Here is a 13,420-nt window from a genome sequence, read left to right on the forward strand (position 1 = left end):
CTCGGACATGCTAGGCAGGGGCTCGCTCCCTCACTCATCTTCAGAGCTGAGAGCACTTTCAAATGTCCTGAGCACAAACGTGCTTAGGAGACACACCAAAACCAAGTTAGAGCACAACTAATCACAGAAATTCCACCACAGTTCATCATGAATTAAGTTCTCATCTGGAAACATTAATATTTAAGTACACGAATTCCCTAAGTCTCAAGAAGATGAAATAAGCTACTTACCTGTTTCTCTTTCTTTGGCAGAAGAGCCAGGGCATTACAATTTATTATGCATTGATATGTAATTAAATCAATTTTACTCAACAAGGGATTTCTGAGCACTCACCATGTCTAAGCTAGGCATTGTAATAAAACAGAAAATAATAATCCCTGCCTTCAAGAAACTCAAAGTAACACTTCTAAAAATGAGTTCTTAATGAATTGACATTCTGTATGTAATCTGACAAAAGTCCCTTCACAGAGAAATGCGAACAATTTCTTTGAGTCTCTTCTGTACCTGGCTCTGTCCCTCAGCTTTCTTATGAAAAGGCACACAGCTATTTCTATGTTGTATGGTCATAGTGACAACTGTGGGAATCACAATGTGTCTGAGAAAGCACCTGTTAAACCACAAAGAGGCAACACTGACAAGTGCAGAGGGAGAAGTATAATTGAGAAATGATTACAGACACAGCTTTAACAAAGATGTGTGGGAAAAAGGAACAAGAGCCCCTCCAGAGTGTAAATTACCACCAATCATTATTAGTTAAAACACAATTTCCAGTGAACTAGACTTTAGAGTTTAGTCAAATCAGTCCAGGGGACTGTCAGTATTATTAGGAATGACTTGTAAATGATTTTAAATTACTCCGTTAACATCTAGTTTCCAGTCTGAGTTCTGCTCTGCTGTAAGCTACCACTCGACTTAAACCATTAGGGTACACGTTAGAAGCAGAGCTCAGCAGTACCTGAGACTGGTTCACCTATCAAAGGCGGAAACAAAATATTCAACTATGACAAGTCCCACAACCAAACATAAAACAAGCCTGTTTCTCTCTTGCATCTAGTACTATTTCCAATGACAGTGCAAAAAGGAAAGGTCATGTGCTGGACACCTGGGAGGCAGAAGCACGCAGATATCTTTGAGTTCAAGACCAGCCTGGTACAGAGCGAGTACAGGACAGCTAAAGCTACAAGAGAAACCCTGTCTCAAACAAACAAACAAACAAAAATAAAAATCAGGAACTAATTACTTTAACCCAGTAGAGGTAGTATATGCCTTTAATTCTAGCTGTAGGAAGGCAGGTGGATCTTTGAGTTCGAGGCCAGCCTGGTCTACATAGTGAGTTTCAGGACAGCCAAGACTACTTGGAGAAACTCTGTCTTGAAAATCAACAACATAAAATAAAGCAAAAAGGAATGAACCTGCTTTTAAATGTGCACTATACCACATAAGACACAATGGTGTGGGGGTTGGGGATTTAGCTCAGTGGTAGGGCGGTTGCCTAGGAAGCGCAAGGCCCTGGGTTCGGTCCCCAGCTCCGAAAAAAAAAAAAAAGAAAAAAGAAAAAAGAAAAAAGACACAATGGTGTGCACAGCACTGAGGTTTTCAACGCTATGGCTGTTCACAGTTGCAGTCTGACTGGTTTACTTAGTAAAGTCTAAAGAAGGGGATTCCTGGAAACTAAGAGCCACAAGAAAAAGGTGATGAGCTTGTAGAGTCAGATCTTGATATAAACTCTGGCTCTCTATTGAGGTTAGTTAACCCTTGATCTTCATGTTTCCTAACTTCTACTTTGCATGGCTGTAATGGTGAGTAAGACACACTAAACCACAGATATGCAGTAGTGCCCACTCACATCCTAGGAATGGTTCTTGGGTAAGATTTTAGTATATCCAAAATGATATTTTTTCTTTAGATTATGTAAACAGAAACCTTGTTTTATGTTTGTTTGCTTAGTTTTTCAAGACTGGGTTTCACATAGTCTATTCTAGCTTCCAACTTGCCATGCAAGCAAAACTGACCTTGCATTCCTTGTCTTCCTGCCTTCACCTATGGAAAGGGGGTGACATGCCTAGCTAAGATGTTTGAGAAACCTAAAGAGTTTTCATTTCTCTCCTCAAATTTCTCAGTATTTGAGTTTTGTGTTTGGAGAAATGGTTACCCAGACACACCTCCATTCCATACATGACATAGGGACTCACACTCCATTAACTCCGCTCTTCAAACCAAAGTCCTGTTTTCTTCCTTCTGCACCACAAACTCACAACCAGCTCACAACATATTCTAAGATCCTGTTACCCTGTCTCAAAAAACTAAAGACTATAATCATTTAGATCTTCTTAGTTTATAAGATATCTATCTATCTATAAACGGTGCGCGCGCGCACACACACACACACACACACAGAGAGAGAGAGAGAGAGAGAGAGAGAGAGAGAGCGAGAGAGAGAGGGAGGGGGAGACTGAAGACCCGGAAGTGGGGCTGTGTGTGTTCACAGGGAGCCAGAGTCACTTTCTAGGCCACAGGAGAAGACAGCACTGAAGAAACGTGGGTGCAGAGCTAGCCTGAAGAGCCTTCCTTTCAATGAAGAGGATATGAGCTTCCAAGAAAGATAAACCAGAATGACAGTGTTATGTGTAGCATAATAAAATCTAATTATCTCCAGAATAGTATTCACAAAAATGAGAGACTCTACAACCACTGCCAAAAGGGAAAAACAAAGAAACAAAAAAATAAAACAAAGAAACAAGTTTGGTATTCTAGAACTGATAATTCTATCAATTCAGCATTCTGAAAAGCATTCTTCTTCAAGAAACCAAAGGCTGGCTTATAAATAAAAAAGCATCATGAGTTAAATACTGCCTGCTCTTTTAATTTCTGGATGGTCCTGGGGAGCGACTGAACTAGGACAGTTCCACCTGGGCCTCACTGGGTCATGGCAGATGGCTCAGTGAGAGTAGGGAGGCTGACAGAGCCTGACACTCATGCTGATCATATCCACACAAATACTTGAGAGATCCTCATACCAGTATTATATTTTCATGCTTTTTTTAAAAAATGAACTTCCATATAAAAACAACTAATTTTGAGAGTCATCGCTATAGCCACTCCCAATGACCACAAAATGCTAATGTAAATAAGAAAACTGATTCTTTCCTTCTCCCCTCTTTTTTTTTTTCCTTTGAAATAAAGCCTTGCTATGCTCAGTAGTCATCCTCCTGCCTTACAAATTCTGGGTACACAGTATGAGTTAGCATGTCCACTCTAGTACTCATATGAATTGTCTATAGAACAACTAATGTAACTTTTTGGCAAATAAAGACTATAAAAAAGTAAAAAGCAGAATGGTCAGCAGCACAAGAGAAACCGTTTGAAACCACTGTGCTTTTGCAAACACAGATTGTTTTGAGACCAATGGGGAAAACTCAACACATATGGGAACAACAAGGGTTAGGTAACACCAAGCAAAATGGCAGTACTGGTATTTTTTTTTTTTTTACAGTTTTAAAAACATGCATTAAAGTATTAATAGGTAAAACAACATGTAGAATTTTAAAATACTCCATGCATACTCATATAATATTATTTAATTAAAACTCATTTAAACAAGCTCTAGGCAATTCACCTCAAAGGGGGACGGGACAGGTGGTGGCAGCCTGGCCATTTTAGCAGATCTCTCTTTTTCCACAAGCACTGCTTCCTTTCGAGCTTTTATGTGCCTTAAAAGACAAGAGATGCCACCAATTAGTCTCTCAGGTAATACCCGTTTTCACCAAGTGGACTAGAAATGCATTTACTTGATATCAGTACAGAGTCAAAAACATAAAGCCAGAGACTCATCTTCTAGGTGAGGCCACACCCAGTTTGCTGCTTGTTTACAAAGCATACATGTTTGAACGTGTTTACCAGCTACAAGAGACTTATATAAAGACAGGAGGGTCAACTGAGAGGGTCAATGGAGAGTTCTTTACAATAAGAGCAGAACTAGAAATGTTAAAGATAGGTCACTGTGTAAAATGACCAATACAGACCACTAACAGCATGTAAAAGTTACTAATGCCAGAAGCTTAGTCTACAACTGTAGGTGCTTGTGTATATGTGTGTATATGGGCATGTGTTTTGAGATAGTCTCACCCTGACTGGACTAGAACCCAATATGTATAGATCAGGCTGGTCTTGAACTCACAAAGATCTGTGTGCTTCTGCCTCCCAAGCACTGGCATTAAAGGTGTGTGTCACCATACCCTGCCTAAGACTTCTGTAATGTTCTCAATCACACAAAACTTTTTACTTTGTTTTCACATTAGAGGCAGTTTTTGGCTGATGTTAAGTCGGAACTGTCCATATATTTCTTCAGAAACTTAGTAACTCCTGCTGAACTCAATGTTCACTCATCTAGTAAAACCATCCCCTACTGCATTAGTGAGCACAGTTCAGAGTACCACAGATACACAACCTTTTATTTAGTATGTCCTTTCCACAGACTCCTATACACACTCTATTTCTTGCCACAATGATTTCAGCTAAAAATACGGTAAAAGTTATTATGTCACCTGGTTTTCTGTTTCATTAACATTTCTTTTTGTTTTTTCTGTGCTTTTAGGGCTTCTTTATGCCTCGCTTCTGCTTTTGTTTTTCTTTCTGCTGCCCGCCGAGAAAGAGCATCCAAGTCAGGTTCCTAGAAGTATATACTACTTAAAAATTCATGTTAGACAAGAGGAACAGAAGTGTGTTTACTTGACATCAACATCATCTCTTCCCACAGTACACAAATGTCTCCCAAAGCATGGCAATAGACCAACCTCCATGGTACAGTGCTGAGCACCTAACTGCCTATAACACAGAAAAGAGCAAGCCAATCTGCACGGGGCTAAATTAACCAATAAAATAGTTTATTTAAACTAGAACACCAAAGGTATAGTAATACAGTTGGTTCTCTGGCCTTCAAAAATCATGTGTGTGACACTCAAATAAGTTAGGATTGAGAAAACGCTTAAACACAAGGCCAACAGTGACACAAAAAGGTAAAAAAGTAAAAGTTAGGACTTAGGACTGCAGGTACAAACACGCAAACTAGCCTTTCTCTCTCTCTCTCTCTCTCTCTCTCTCTCTCTCTCTCTCTCTTTCTTTCTTTCTTCCCTCCCCACTCCCCTTTTGCTCTTTATTTTGTTGTTATGTACCTTTGACTGACCTGAAACTCACTATGTTGCCCTGGCTGGCTCTGATGGTAAGGTAGTCCTTCTGTCTCTTTTCTTGAGTTTTAGATTACAGACATACATGTACTGGCCAAAGGACTATTTTCTAGCCAGAAATCACAGTAAGCAATCAAATAAATATAAACTCAAGGAACTAACTGAAAACACTGAGCTCTATGTTGCCTTTAGGAAAGTCATCAACAAAAACAAGTGCATATTCAGTCATACATATTTAGAGGTGTCAGGAATGAGTCTGAATTTGGAAATCTGAATTTAGTCCCCTGAATGTGTCCAAACTGCTTGAGAAGAACAATTTCTGATTGCATAGGTTACCATCCTTTTATACAGGCAGGAATTGGAAGAAATACTACTAACTTGTAATTATTAACCAGAAGAAGAAAGGCGTGCCAATGGATACACCATTATTCTCATGGTAGATTGAACTGATTTAAAAAATAAAGGTCAGCGTGCCTCTCCCATTGCGTCTATACATTAAAACAGGCTTATCATGTAAGCATTCAATAAATTAATTTAATATAACCACACTGTCTCCATCAATAATCAGATGAGGTCATCACTTACATTTTCTTTAGCCTGTTGATGTCCATCTCCCATATGTCTTAAACTTGCCAAATACAGTTTTTCCAAGTTCTGTATTTTCTGGCTTTGTGCTTCTTCCCATTCTGCCCTTAGCTCCTCAGCCAAATGAGAAACCTGCTGGTTTCGCCTCTGTTTTATGTCTTCTCTTATCTGGAAGGCAATGCCCCTTTCTTGTTCTCGAACCTGAAAGATAAGTATTTCATATGAAGTACATGAAAGGGGTTTAAACATTTAAAAAAAAAATCTAGCTGAGAATAAGAATGCAAATGAATTCTCTTCAGGTCTGTCAATTCTCCTAAATACTCATTTAGATACAGACGATAGCAAAAAAAAGTTAAACTGACAGAGAAAAAAAACAGAGAGACTATTTAGAAAATATTTATTGCATTCGTGTGTGCGTGCGTGTGTGTGTAGCACAGGAGTCAGAAGACAACCTACATGAGGGTCCCTGCATGAGGACCTTGATAGTCAAGTTTGACAGTAAAGTACCTTTACCTACTGAGCCATCCCAGCAGCCCTCAAGGGTATTTCTTGTTTCAGCTACTCTAGTTCCAGTAATACTTAAGATGCTAAGAGTAAGAGGATTTCACAAGTTTCACAGACAAGGTTAGATGGGAGCTCCCTCTCTAGGTAGAAATCTATTACATGACTCACAAAAGTTTAACTTTAGATTGTTAGAAAGGGAAATCTAAACTTTCCTAATAAACTTGTCTTAGATGCTCATATTAGTTAAGTCTGTTTCATCTTTCCAACAGTCTTTTCCAAATTCTTCTTGAGCTTCCTTTTCTAATGTTCCCCAACTATGTACCATTGAGAAATGGGACAGAAAGATTTTAACAGCCAGAAATTGCAAAATAATGTCTTCTGGACACAACAGAAGTGTTGCAGGCATGGATCTTGCTGACACAAGATCAATCAAGTCAACATTCCTAAATGGAGGGAGGGTTCTTGAGACCCCACCCTAGCTACAGAACTATCATGAGCTGACAGCTGTTGGAGGACAGTAAGTTTTGTTCAGCAATATGGTCCAATAGTAAGTTGTTCATGCTCCAATGGACGGCACCATGCAGGCAGAATTAAATACTGGGTTATTAAAAAGAAAAAAGAAAAAGACATGAAGTAGGGAAAATATGAGAGAAAGTTGGGAAGAAAATGGAGGGAGAAGACAGGGGTGGACAGTGATCTAAATAGATTGTATCACATATGCAATTATCAAAGAATAAAAAATTTTAAAAAATATATAGCTACTTAAATAACTATTTTACAATACTTGAGTTAAGTGATACCTTTCAACTCTTCTCCAATGTACTTACCAGCTTATTTTTCAAATGTAAATAAGCAAGAACCAGGGCTCTCTCAAGGATGGAAAAAGATTGTAAATGCAACACTTTGTTTAGAACAAACTAATACAAAATATATGAATGACTTGAGGAAGACAAGAATTTAAACTCCAAGTAAACCATACCTGTAGCAATCTTAGTTTCCGTCTTCGTTCATAATCTTCCTTCAAAATGAAGGCTTCTTCATTTGGACTCAATCTCAGCTTCCCATTCATTACCTTTCTTTTCATTTCTGAGTATTTTAAATATAAAGGATCTGAATTGAAGAGAAATAATGTCTATAAAATATTACTGAAATAGAGCAACAATTAAAATGATTTTAAAAATCCATGTCAATATTTTCAATATTTAAAGGTTACCCTATAGATTTACTACATCCAGGTAAATCAAGTCCAACTTAGATACAAACAGTTATGACTCTGCTCTTTAGATCACTGGTTGTCAAACGGATGAAGAAAATGAACAGTGGATAGAACTCACAAGTTTGCCCTGTCTATAGCTAGCTGACAGTAAGTAGTTCAGCCCTTCTTTCCTGTCTTGGCATTCCCATAGTTTATTAAGCACTTAAAAGATGTATTGGCACCAAAAAAATGTTTTCACAAGTACAATTTAACACTGATAAGCTGTACCTAATAAAAAAATAAAAAGGTAACTTTAAGGGTTTGCTGTACATAATTTGATAATTTAGCACCATTAAATCTCATGGAAAATTATCAATCCCATGGGCTTTGTTTAAAAGATCCCTCAACAATTACAAACACGTTGTATTAGGGGTTTTTGTTTCAATAAAAGACCACGAACAAAAGCAACTTTGGAATAAAGGGTTTATTTCAGCTTGTATTTCCACATCATAGTCCATCAGTGAGGGAAGTCAGGGCAGAAACTCAAAGGTAGAAACACAGAAGCACTGGTGCAGAGGCCATGGCAATGTGCTGCTCTTGCCTTACTCAACCTACTTTCTTTTTTTTTTTTTTTTTTCGGAGCTGGGGACCGAACCCAGGGCCTTGCGCTTGCTAGGCAAGCGCTCTACCACTGAGCTAAATCCCCAACCCCCTCAACCTACTTTCTTAACCCATCACGCATGAGCTGCCCAAGGATGGCACAGCACACACATCAACAAGTCATCAAGAAATTGTATTACAGTTGTGCCTATAGGCAGATTTTATGTGAGCATTTTTAAAAATTGAATGTTCTCTTAACAAATGACTCTCTAACTTGTGTCAAGGTGATATAAAGTTTACCAGGATACTTTTTTTTAATGACCATTTTTAAAAAGTCCTATGGAATAATTCTAATGACATAAGTAGTTAGATTCCTGGGTCTGTTCTATTGCTAAGTCTGGGTGTTCTTGACGTCCTTCGTTCTGGGATGGAACTCTGGGCTTTGCTCATGCATCCGCTGTGCTACACTCCTAGTCGTCTGCTCTAGAACTCAGATTTTTCTTTAACATGCTCTTATCTAGAGGAATATGGTGTGTGAGAGCTTGTGTAACTTGGAACTCTTTCCACGTAATTAAGCTATCAACCTGTTCCCATGATCACCACTACCAAAAAGTATACACTTGGCATCGGCACGTCATGATCTTCTTTGAGAGGAGTCTCCTTACGGTGATGAGGAAGGCAAACTTATTACTGGATATTTACAGTTGTGAAGCTAGCGTAAGCTCGGCTGCTTCTGAGGAGCTGTCCTCTATGAACAAGCTTCACTCACTCATCTTCCCTGGAATATAGACTATCTGTATTCAAATACGGATCACTTCTCCTTTAGTTTTTCATTACTACTTGCCTTTTGTAGATAGGGTCTTAATAACTGAGTGAAGTAGCTATAGTTTTAAAAACTCAATACTCAACTATAACAACTTAAAAATACTGTTTCAATGAAGTGCTTGGGTAGCCTAGTAGAAACCAACGCCTTTTGCAAAGAATTCTCCATCACGACTGTGGTCAGGACAAGTATGATCTTATTCATCACCTCATGTCTTCTGTGTAAAAAACTGTGTTGCATCTTATAAATAATTCTGGGTTGACTGAAGGAGACAGTGATTTAATTCATACACAGTACTACATGGCAGACCCAGTCGTGACTACATCCGAGAGAACAAATGTCAAACAGTAGTAACTGCTTGAACTGAAAACTTTTTCCAATACACCACATTCTAAAGAAGAAACTCCTGAAGATGGTTGAGGCTCCAAGAGAGGAGGAGTATTGTAAGTCGTTTTCCATATTGAGAAAATATTTATTCCTCCTGCACCTATTAATTAGAATCTTGTCGCCTGGTTTGTTCACTACATTTCTATCCACGTGGATTCTTTAAATGTCCAGTGATAATGGACACAGTAGGACTTGATAGATTTAATTCTGAGGATTAGGCAGTATCTGACACACAGTAATCACAAAATTAATAGATATGGATGCGGGAGCCATCGTTGCCATTCATTAGCAGAAGGCAGCAGCTAAGTTTCAAATCCCTTGGGTCTTGTTAATTTTACTGTGTAAGGGGAGTCATAGCCACCACACGTAGCTGTACTAAATGTGTGGCTTAATTACTTACAAACCGCCGAACACATTTTTAATGTAAGACTGACGACAACCATTCGCCGGCTGCAGTTTCTTGAGGCAGGGTCTCACTGTTTGTTGCCTAGGCTGGCCTTGAACTAGAGGCATTCCTCCTGCCTCTGCACTGCCTCGCAAGTGCTGGGATTACAAGGTGAACTAACAGTCCTAGTTGGGACTGCCATTTTTTCAAGGCTGAGTTAAGTTAGAAGAGTCTCAGAAGAGCTACGGGTGGCGGATGCCACAGAAAAGGCCGAGCTCACTGCAGGACCGGCCTCGGGGCTGTTTAAAGGGCCGGAAGGCTCGCCAGCCGGCTCGCGGCCTGCTTGGAGAACCCTGACGGGCCTCCGTCACTCACCTGACAGCGTGTGTGGTCGGACCTCACAGCACACAGGAATCTGCACCCTGCCAGTTACCCAGCAGCCGTTTGGGTACCTGCTGGACAGCCATGGCCCCGATCTCGTCACTTCCGTCATTCAAACGGCCCGCCAATGGCGGGGTCGGACGGCGGGAACCAGCTTGGGCCCGCCTCCGCAGAGGCCGCCGGGAAGGCCGCGCCGTGCCCAGCCCCCGCCCACCTCCAACCCAGCGCACGCGCAGCCCCTTCCAAGCTCAGCCCCACCCACGTGCACGCACGCGCAGTCTTGCGCAACTGGCCATTATCCCTGTCAACTGCCTGTCCCCTGTCTCTTGCTCTGTGGTGTTGTGTTTCCAGGAGTCAAGCGGGTCGGGTTCAGAACCTGAAGAAGGATGTGTGGAATCAGCGAAAGACTTGGATCAGGAAGTGCAGTTCACATACTCTGACACCGAGACATCTCAGGCTACCTTTATTTATACATCTATTTTTTTCCACGTAGTCTCTTTTAAGAACTTTCTACGTTCCACCAAGTGCACACTGTACTTCTTCCCTTCCTTCTCTATCCCCACAGTTTCCTGCTAATCCATGAACTGTATCAAGGTGAAATATAGATTCAGCAAGCGCTAATATCTAACACAGCACATGGGTACATAACCAATTGCGGTTACAGTATAGAGAGAATGATAAATTACATACCTGTGAAATTCTGGTTTAATTATTGACATCTAGCGTCTCTGTGCAAATTAGTAAACCAAGTCAGTTCCTCATCCTTGTTTGGCTTACCAACGATCCGGCAAGACCTTCCTAACCTTTTAATAATCATCTAGCTGTGTTTAGAACAGGTCGGTGGGGCAAATTGTCGGAACTAAGTTACCATCGGGAGAGAACATCTGGACATTAGCTGATTTACCCAGACCAGGCCCGCGTGTTGACTCAACCGCATCACCTTATCTGTTCACTCCCACAGTCCTCATGAAAGGAAAATTATACAGATTTAAGGTTTAAAAATATGAAGTTAAAAGAGTAAGTTTCAAAATTCACAACCTCAGGGCTAAACACTGTGAAAAGCAAGTCCAGGCAGCCCCGCCCTGCCGCTAGAACTAACCGACCATAAAAGGAAAGGAATGCAGAACAGACCAGGAGTACCGGATCTGACTCTCAGGCCACCTGGCAGGAAGAGATAAGCCCCCAGCACCCGACATCCAGGACGCCCCAAACCTGCCAATGTGTGTAGCTATACCTTATTACCTCATCATGTGAAATAGCCAATCATATGTGAACATGTCTATGTGCCTCATTTGAATCCACCAATCCCCGTAACTATGCATCTGCTTCTGTACGCCCGCTTCTGCTTCCCCAAACCCTATAAAAGCCCCATGCTGGAGCTGCTGGGCACGCAAGTCCACCGAAGAGACTGTGTGCTCGCAGGTACCTGTGTTTTCCAATAAACCCTCTTGCTGATTGCATCCGAGTGGACTCGGCTCGGTCATTGGGCGCTTGGGTCTCCTCCTGAGGGAAAGGTCCTCTCCAGAGGTCTTTCACTCAGAGATAAGAATGAATCACAGTCCAAACTTACTGATTCTAGGGAAACATCTGCCACAAAGTGAAAGTTTCCAAAAACAAAGCCAAAAATGCAAACGCAAGGCAAAAGCAAACCAAGCATTCCTTGGGGAAAAGCCAGGAGAGTGGGCTCCAATATCCCACAGGCCCTTGCGATGTGGGGACCCAATCCCTCAGGCCTTACCTTAAGGAGACACATCTGCATTACTCTTGTGCACCTTTCCCAGCAGAGGCTCAGGAGTCCTGAACAGGACATTAACCTTCCCGATTGTTTTTCAAACACATTTGGTTCAGTTGCCTGATACCCCTCTGTCATTTGCTGACCTGATGACTGGACAATTCTGTGCTCTACCCAACTGGCATCTTGGTTAGAAAGTCCTCAAGTGGAAATTTGAGATTGAGACATATTCTGTTTTAAATAGGAAACCAGGAGGAATCACAGCAAGTACTGTAGGCTAAGAGTAGACATCATGACTCTTGGTACCCGGAACCACTGGAGTCATGGCTTCTCTTTAGAGTCTAAAGTTTAGACCTATATTGCTCTAGGCCACACCACCCTGGAAGTGTCCGAAGTGGCGTAATTCTTTTACCTGGCGTCTATTTCCTGTCAGCTAAAGGCCCAGCTGGAAGTGTCGCTGGAGTGCCTGTCTCCTTGTACCTTTGCTACAGGAACCAGTTTGTTTTCTGGGTGTTCAGAGAGAGTGTCCTAAGAGCATTCTCCAGGGAAGAGTGAGGCTGCGAGTGCTTTGGCAGCCGAGGCTGAGGAATTGTAAAATTTGCTACATTTTATGGGTTACGTGTTGTAAAATTATAAAAAAGGCTGTCTTTTATCCCGCACTAGATCCAGCACGGTAGTGCCCCAAGATACCTGGTAGACATCTTCCTCTCAGTCAGCAAAACATCTCACCAACTTTGCTCTATCCCAGTCACACAGTCGATAGCTTCTCTCTGAGCCTGGCAGCAGTATCTCTACCCATCTAGTTCCCAGGGCAGGTTGCCACCATGCCAGACATGCCCATGTCTCCAGCCACCACTTACTCTCTTGAATTCAATTAAATCACCACATGAAAGAACACACAACACAATAACCACTGATCCAACTGATGAGATATAATTGCCCACCTAGACGTACAAAGCCCTGTACACATCCATCCCTTAAGAACATTCATAACAACCTGTAAATGTGCAGAGAGGAAGCTTAACATCCGCCTCCATGTTCTCTCTGCTGCTTTCCTTTCTAGCTCGTCTCCTCCCCTCTCTAAAACACTTCTCCTGCCCATCCTTCCTTCTTTTCCAATGACAGGCCTCGTTCTATCTTGTACCTGCCTTCACCAGTATAGTGACATCGTCCTACAGTTAAGTATGAGGGCCAGCCCAGATTCAAGTTAGGGGGAAGATAACTCTCTGAGAGACTTTTTTGAACAGCTTAATCCACTGTGGTGTCCTTAGTTGTACTTGGTCTGCCCTCTTCCCAGGGTTCATGGAGACTCAACGGTTAAGCGACATGTGAAGGCAGTTTGCAGATTTTTTAAAAGTATAAAGTCTTCAGCTTAGGTTTTCTTTCTTGTTCAGAACATTGCTGTTTGATACAGACCCAGCACCCCTAGGCACAGAGGTGAGGTATGGCCAAGACCAGACAATTCCTATCCTTTAGCCCCCTTGCTATTGTGACTGGCCCAAGGATGGGCACATGACCTAGAGTGGGTAAACCACAGTATTTTGCAGTAATTGTTCTCACTGGAACCAATAAAAATGATTTTTTTTTAGTTCAAACTAGGATATGAATCTGAGAATCAGGTGACGCCACACAAGTCTGACATACA

General features: G+C 41.4%; 1 protein-coding gene across 32 annotated transcripts in view; it reads right to left on the reverse strand.

Moving 5' to 3' along the window:
- Cep295 (centrosomal protein 295) overlaps positions 1-10,195 on the reverse strand; it is a 37,849-nt gene extending 27,654 nt beyond the window's left edge. For 27 of the 32 annotated variants that reach the window (XM_087562655.1, XM_087562653.1, XM_087562650.1 and 24 more), the window contains exons 1-5: positions 10,038-10,195; positions 7,252-7,382; positions 5,769-5,969; positions 4,545-4,669; positions 3,617-3,710 (exon numbers count right to left, since the gene is read on the reverse strand). In XM_087562655.1, the coding sequence (XP_087418781.1) occupies positions 3,617-3,710; positions 4,545-4,669; positions 5,769-5,969; positions 7,252-7,382; positions 10,038-10,155 (669 nt within the window). In that variant the 5' untranslated portion in view covers positions 10,156-10,195. 32 annotated transcript variants of the gene reach the window in all.
- Between the last annotated feature and the right edge of the window lie 3,225 nt (positions 10,196-13,420).

The sequence above is a fragment of the Rattus norvegicus genome, chromosome 8 (genome assembly GCF_021556685.1).
Source record: "Rattus norvegicus strain SHRSP/BbbUtx chromosome 8, alternate assembly SHRSP_T2T, whole genome shotgun sequence".
Lineage (NCBI taxonomy): Eukaryota > Metazoa > Chordata > Mammalia > Rodentia > Muridae > Rattus > Rattus norvegicus.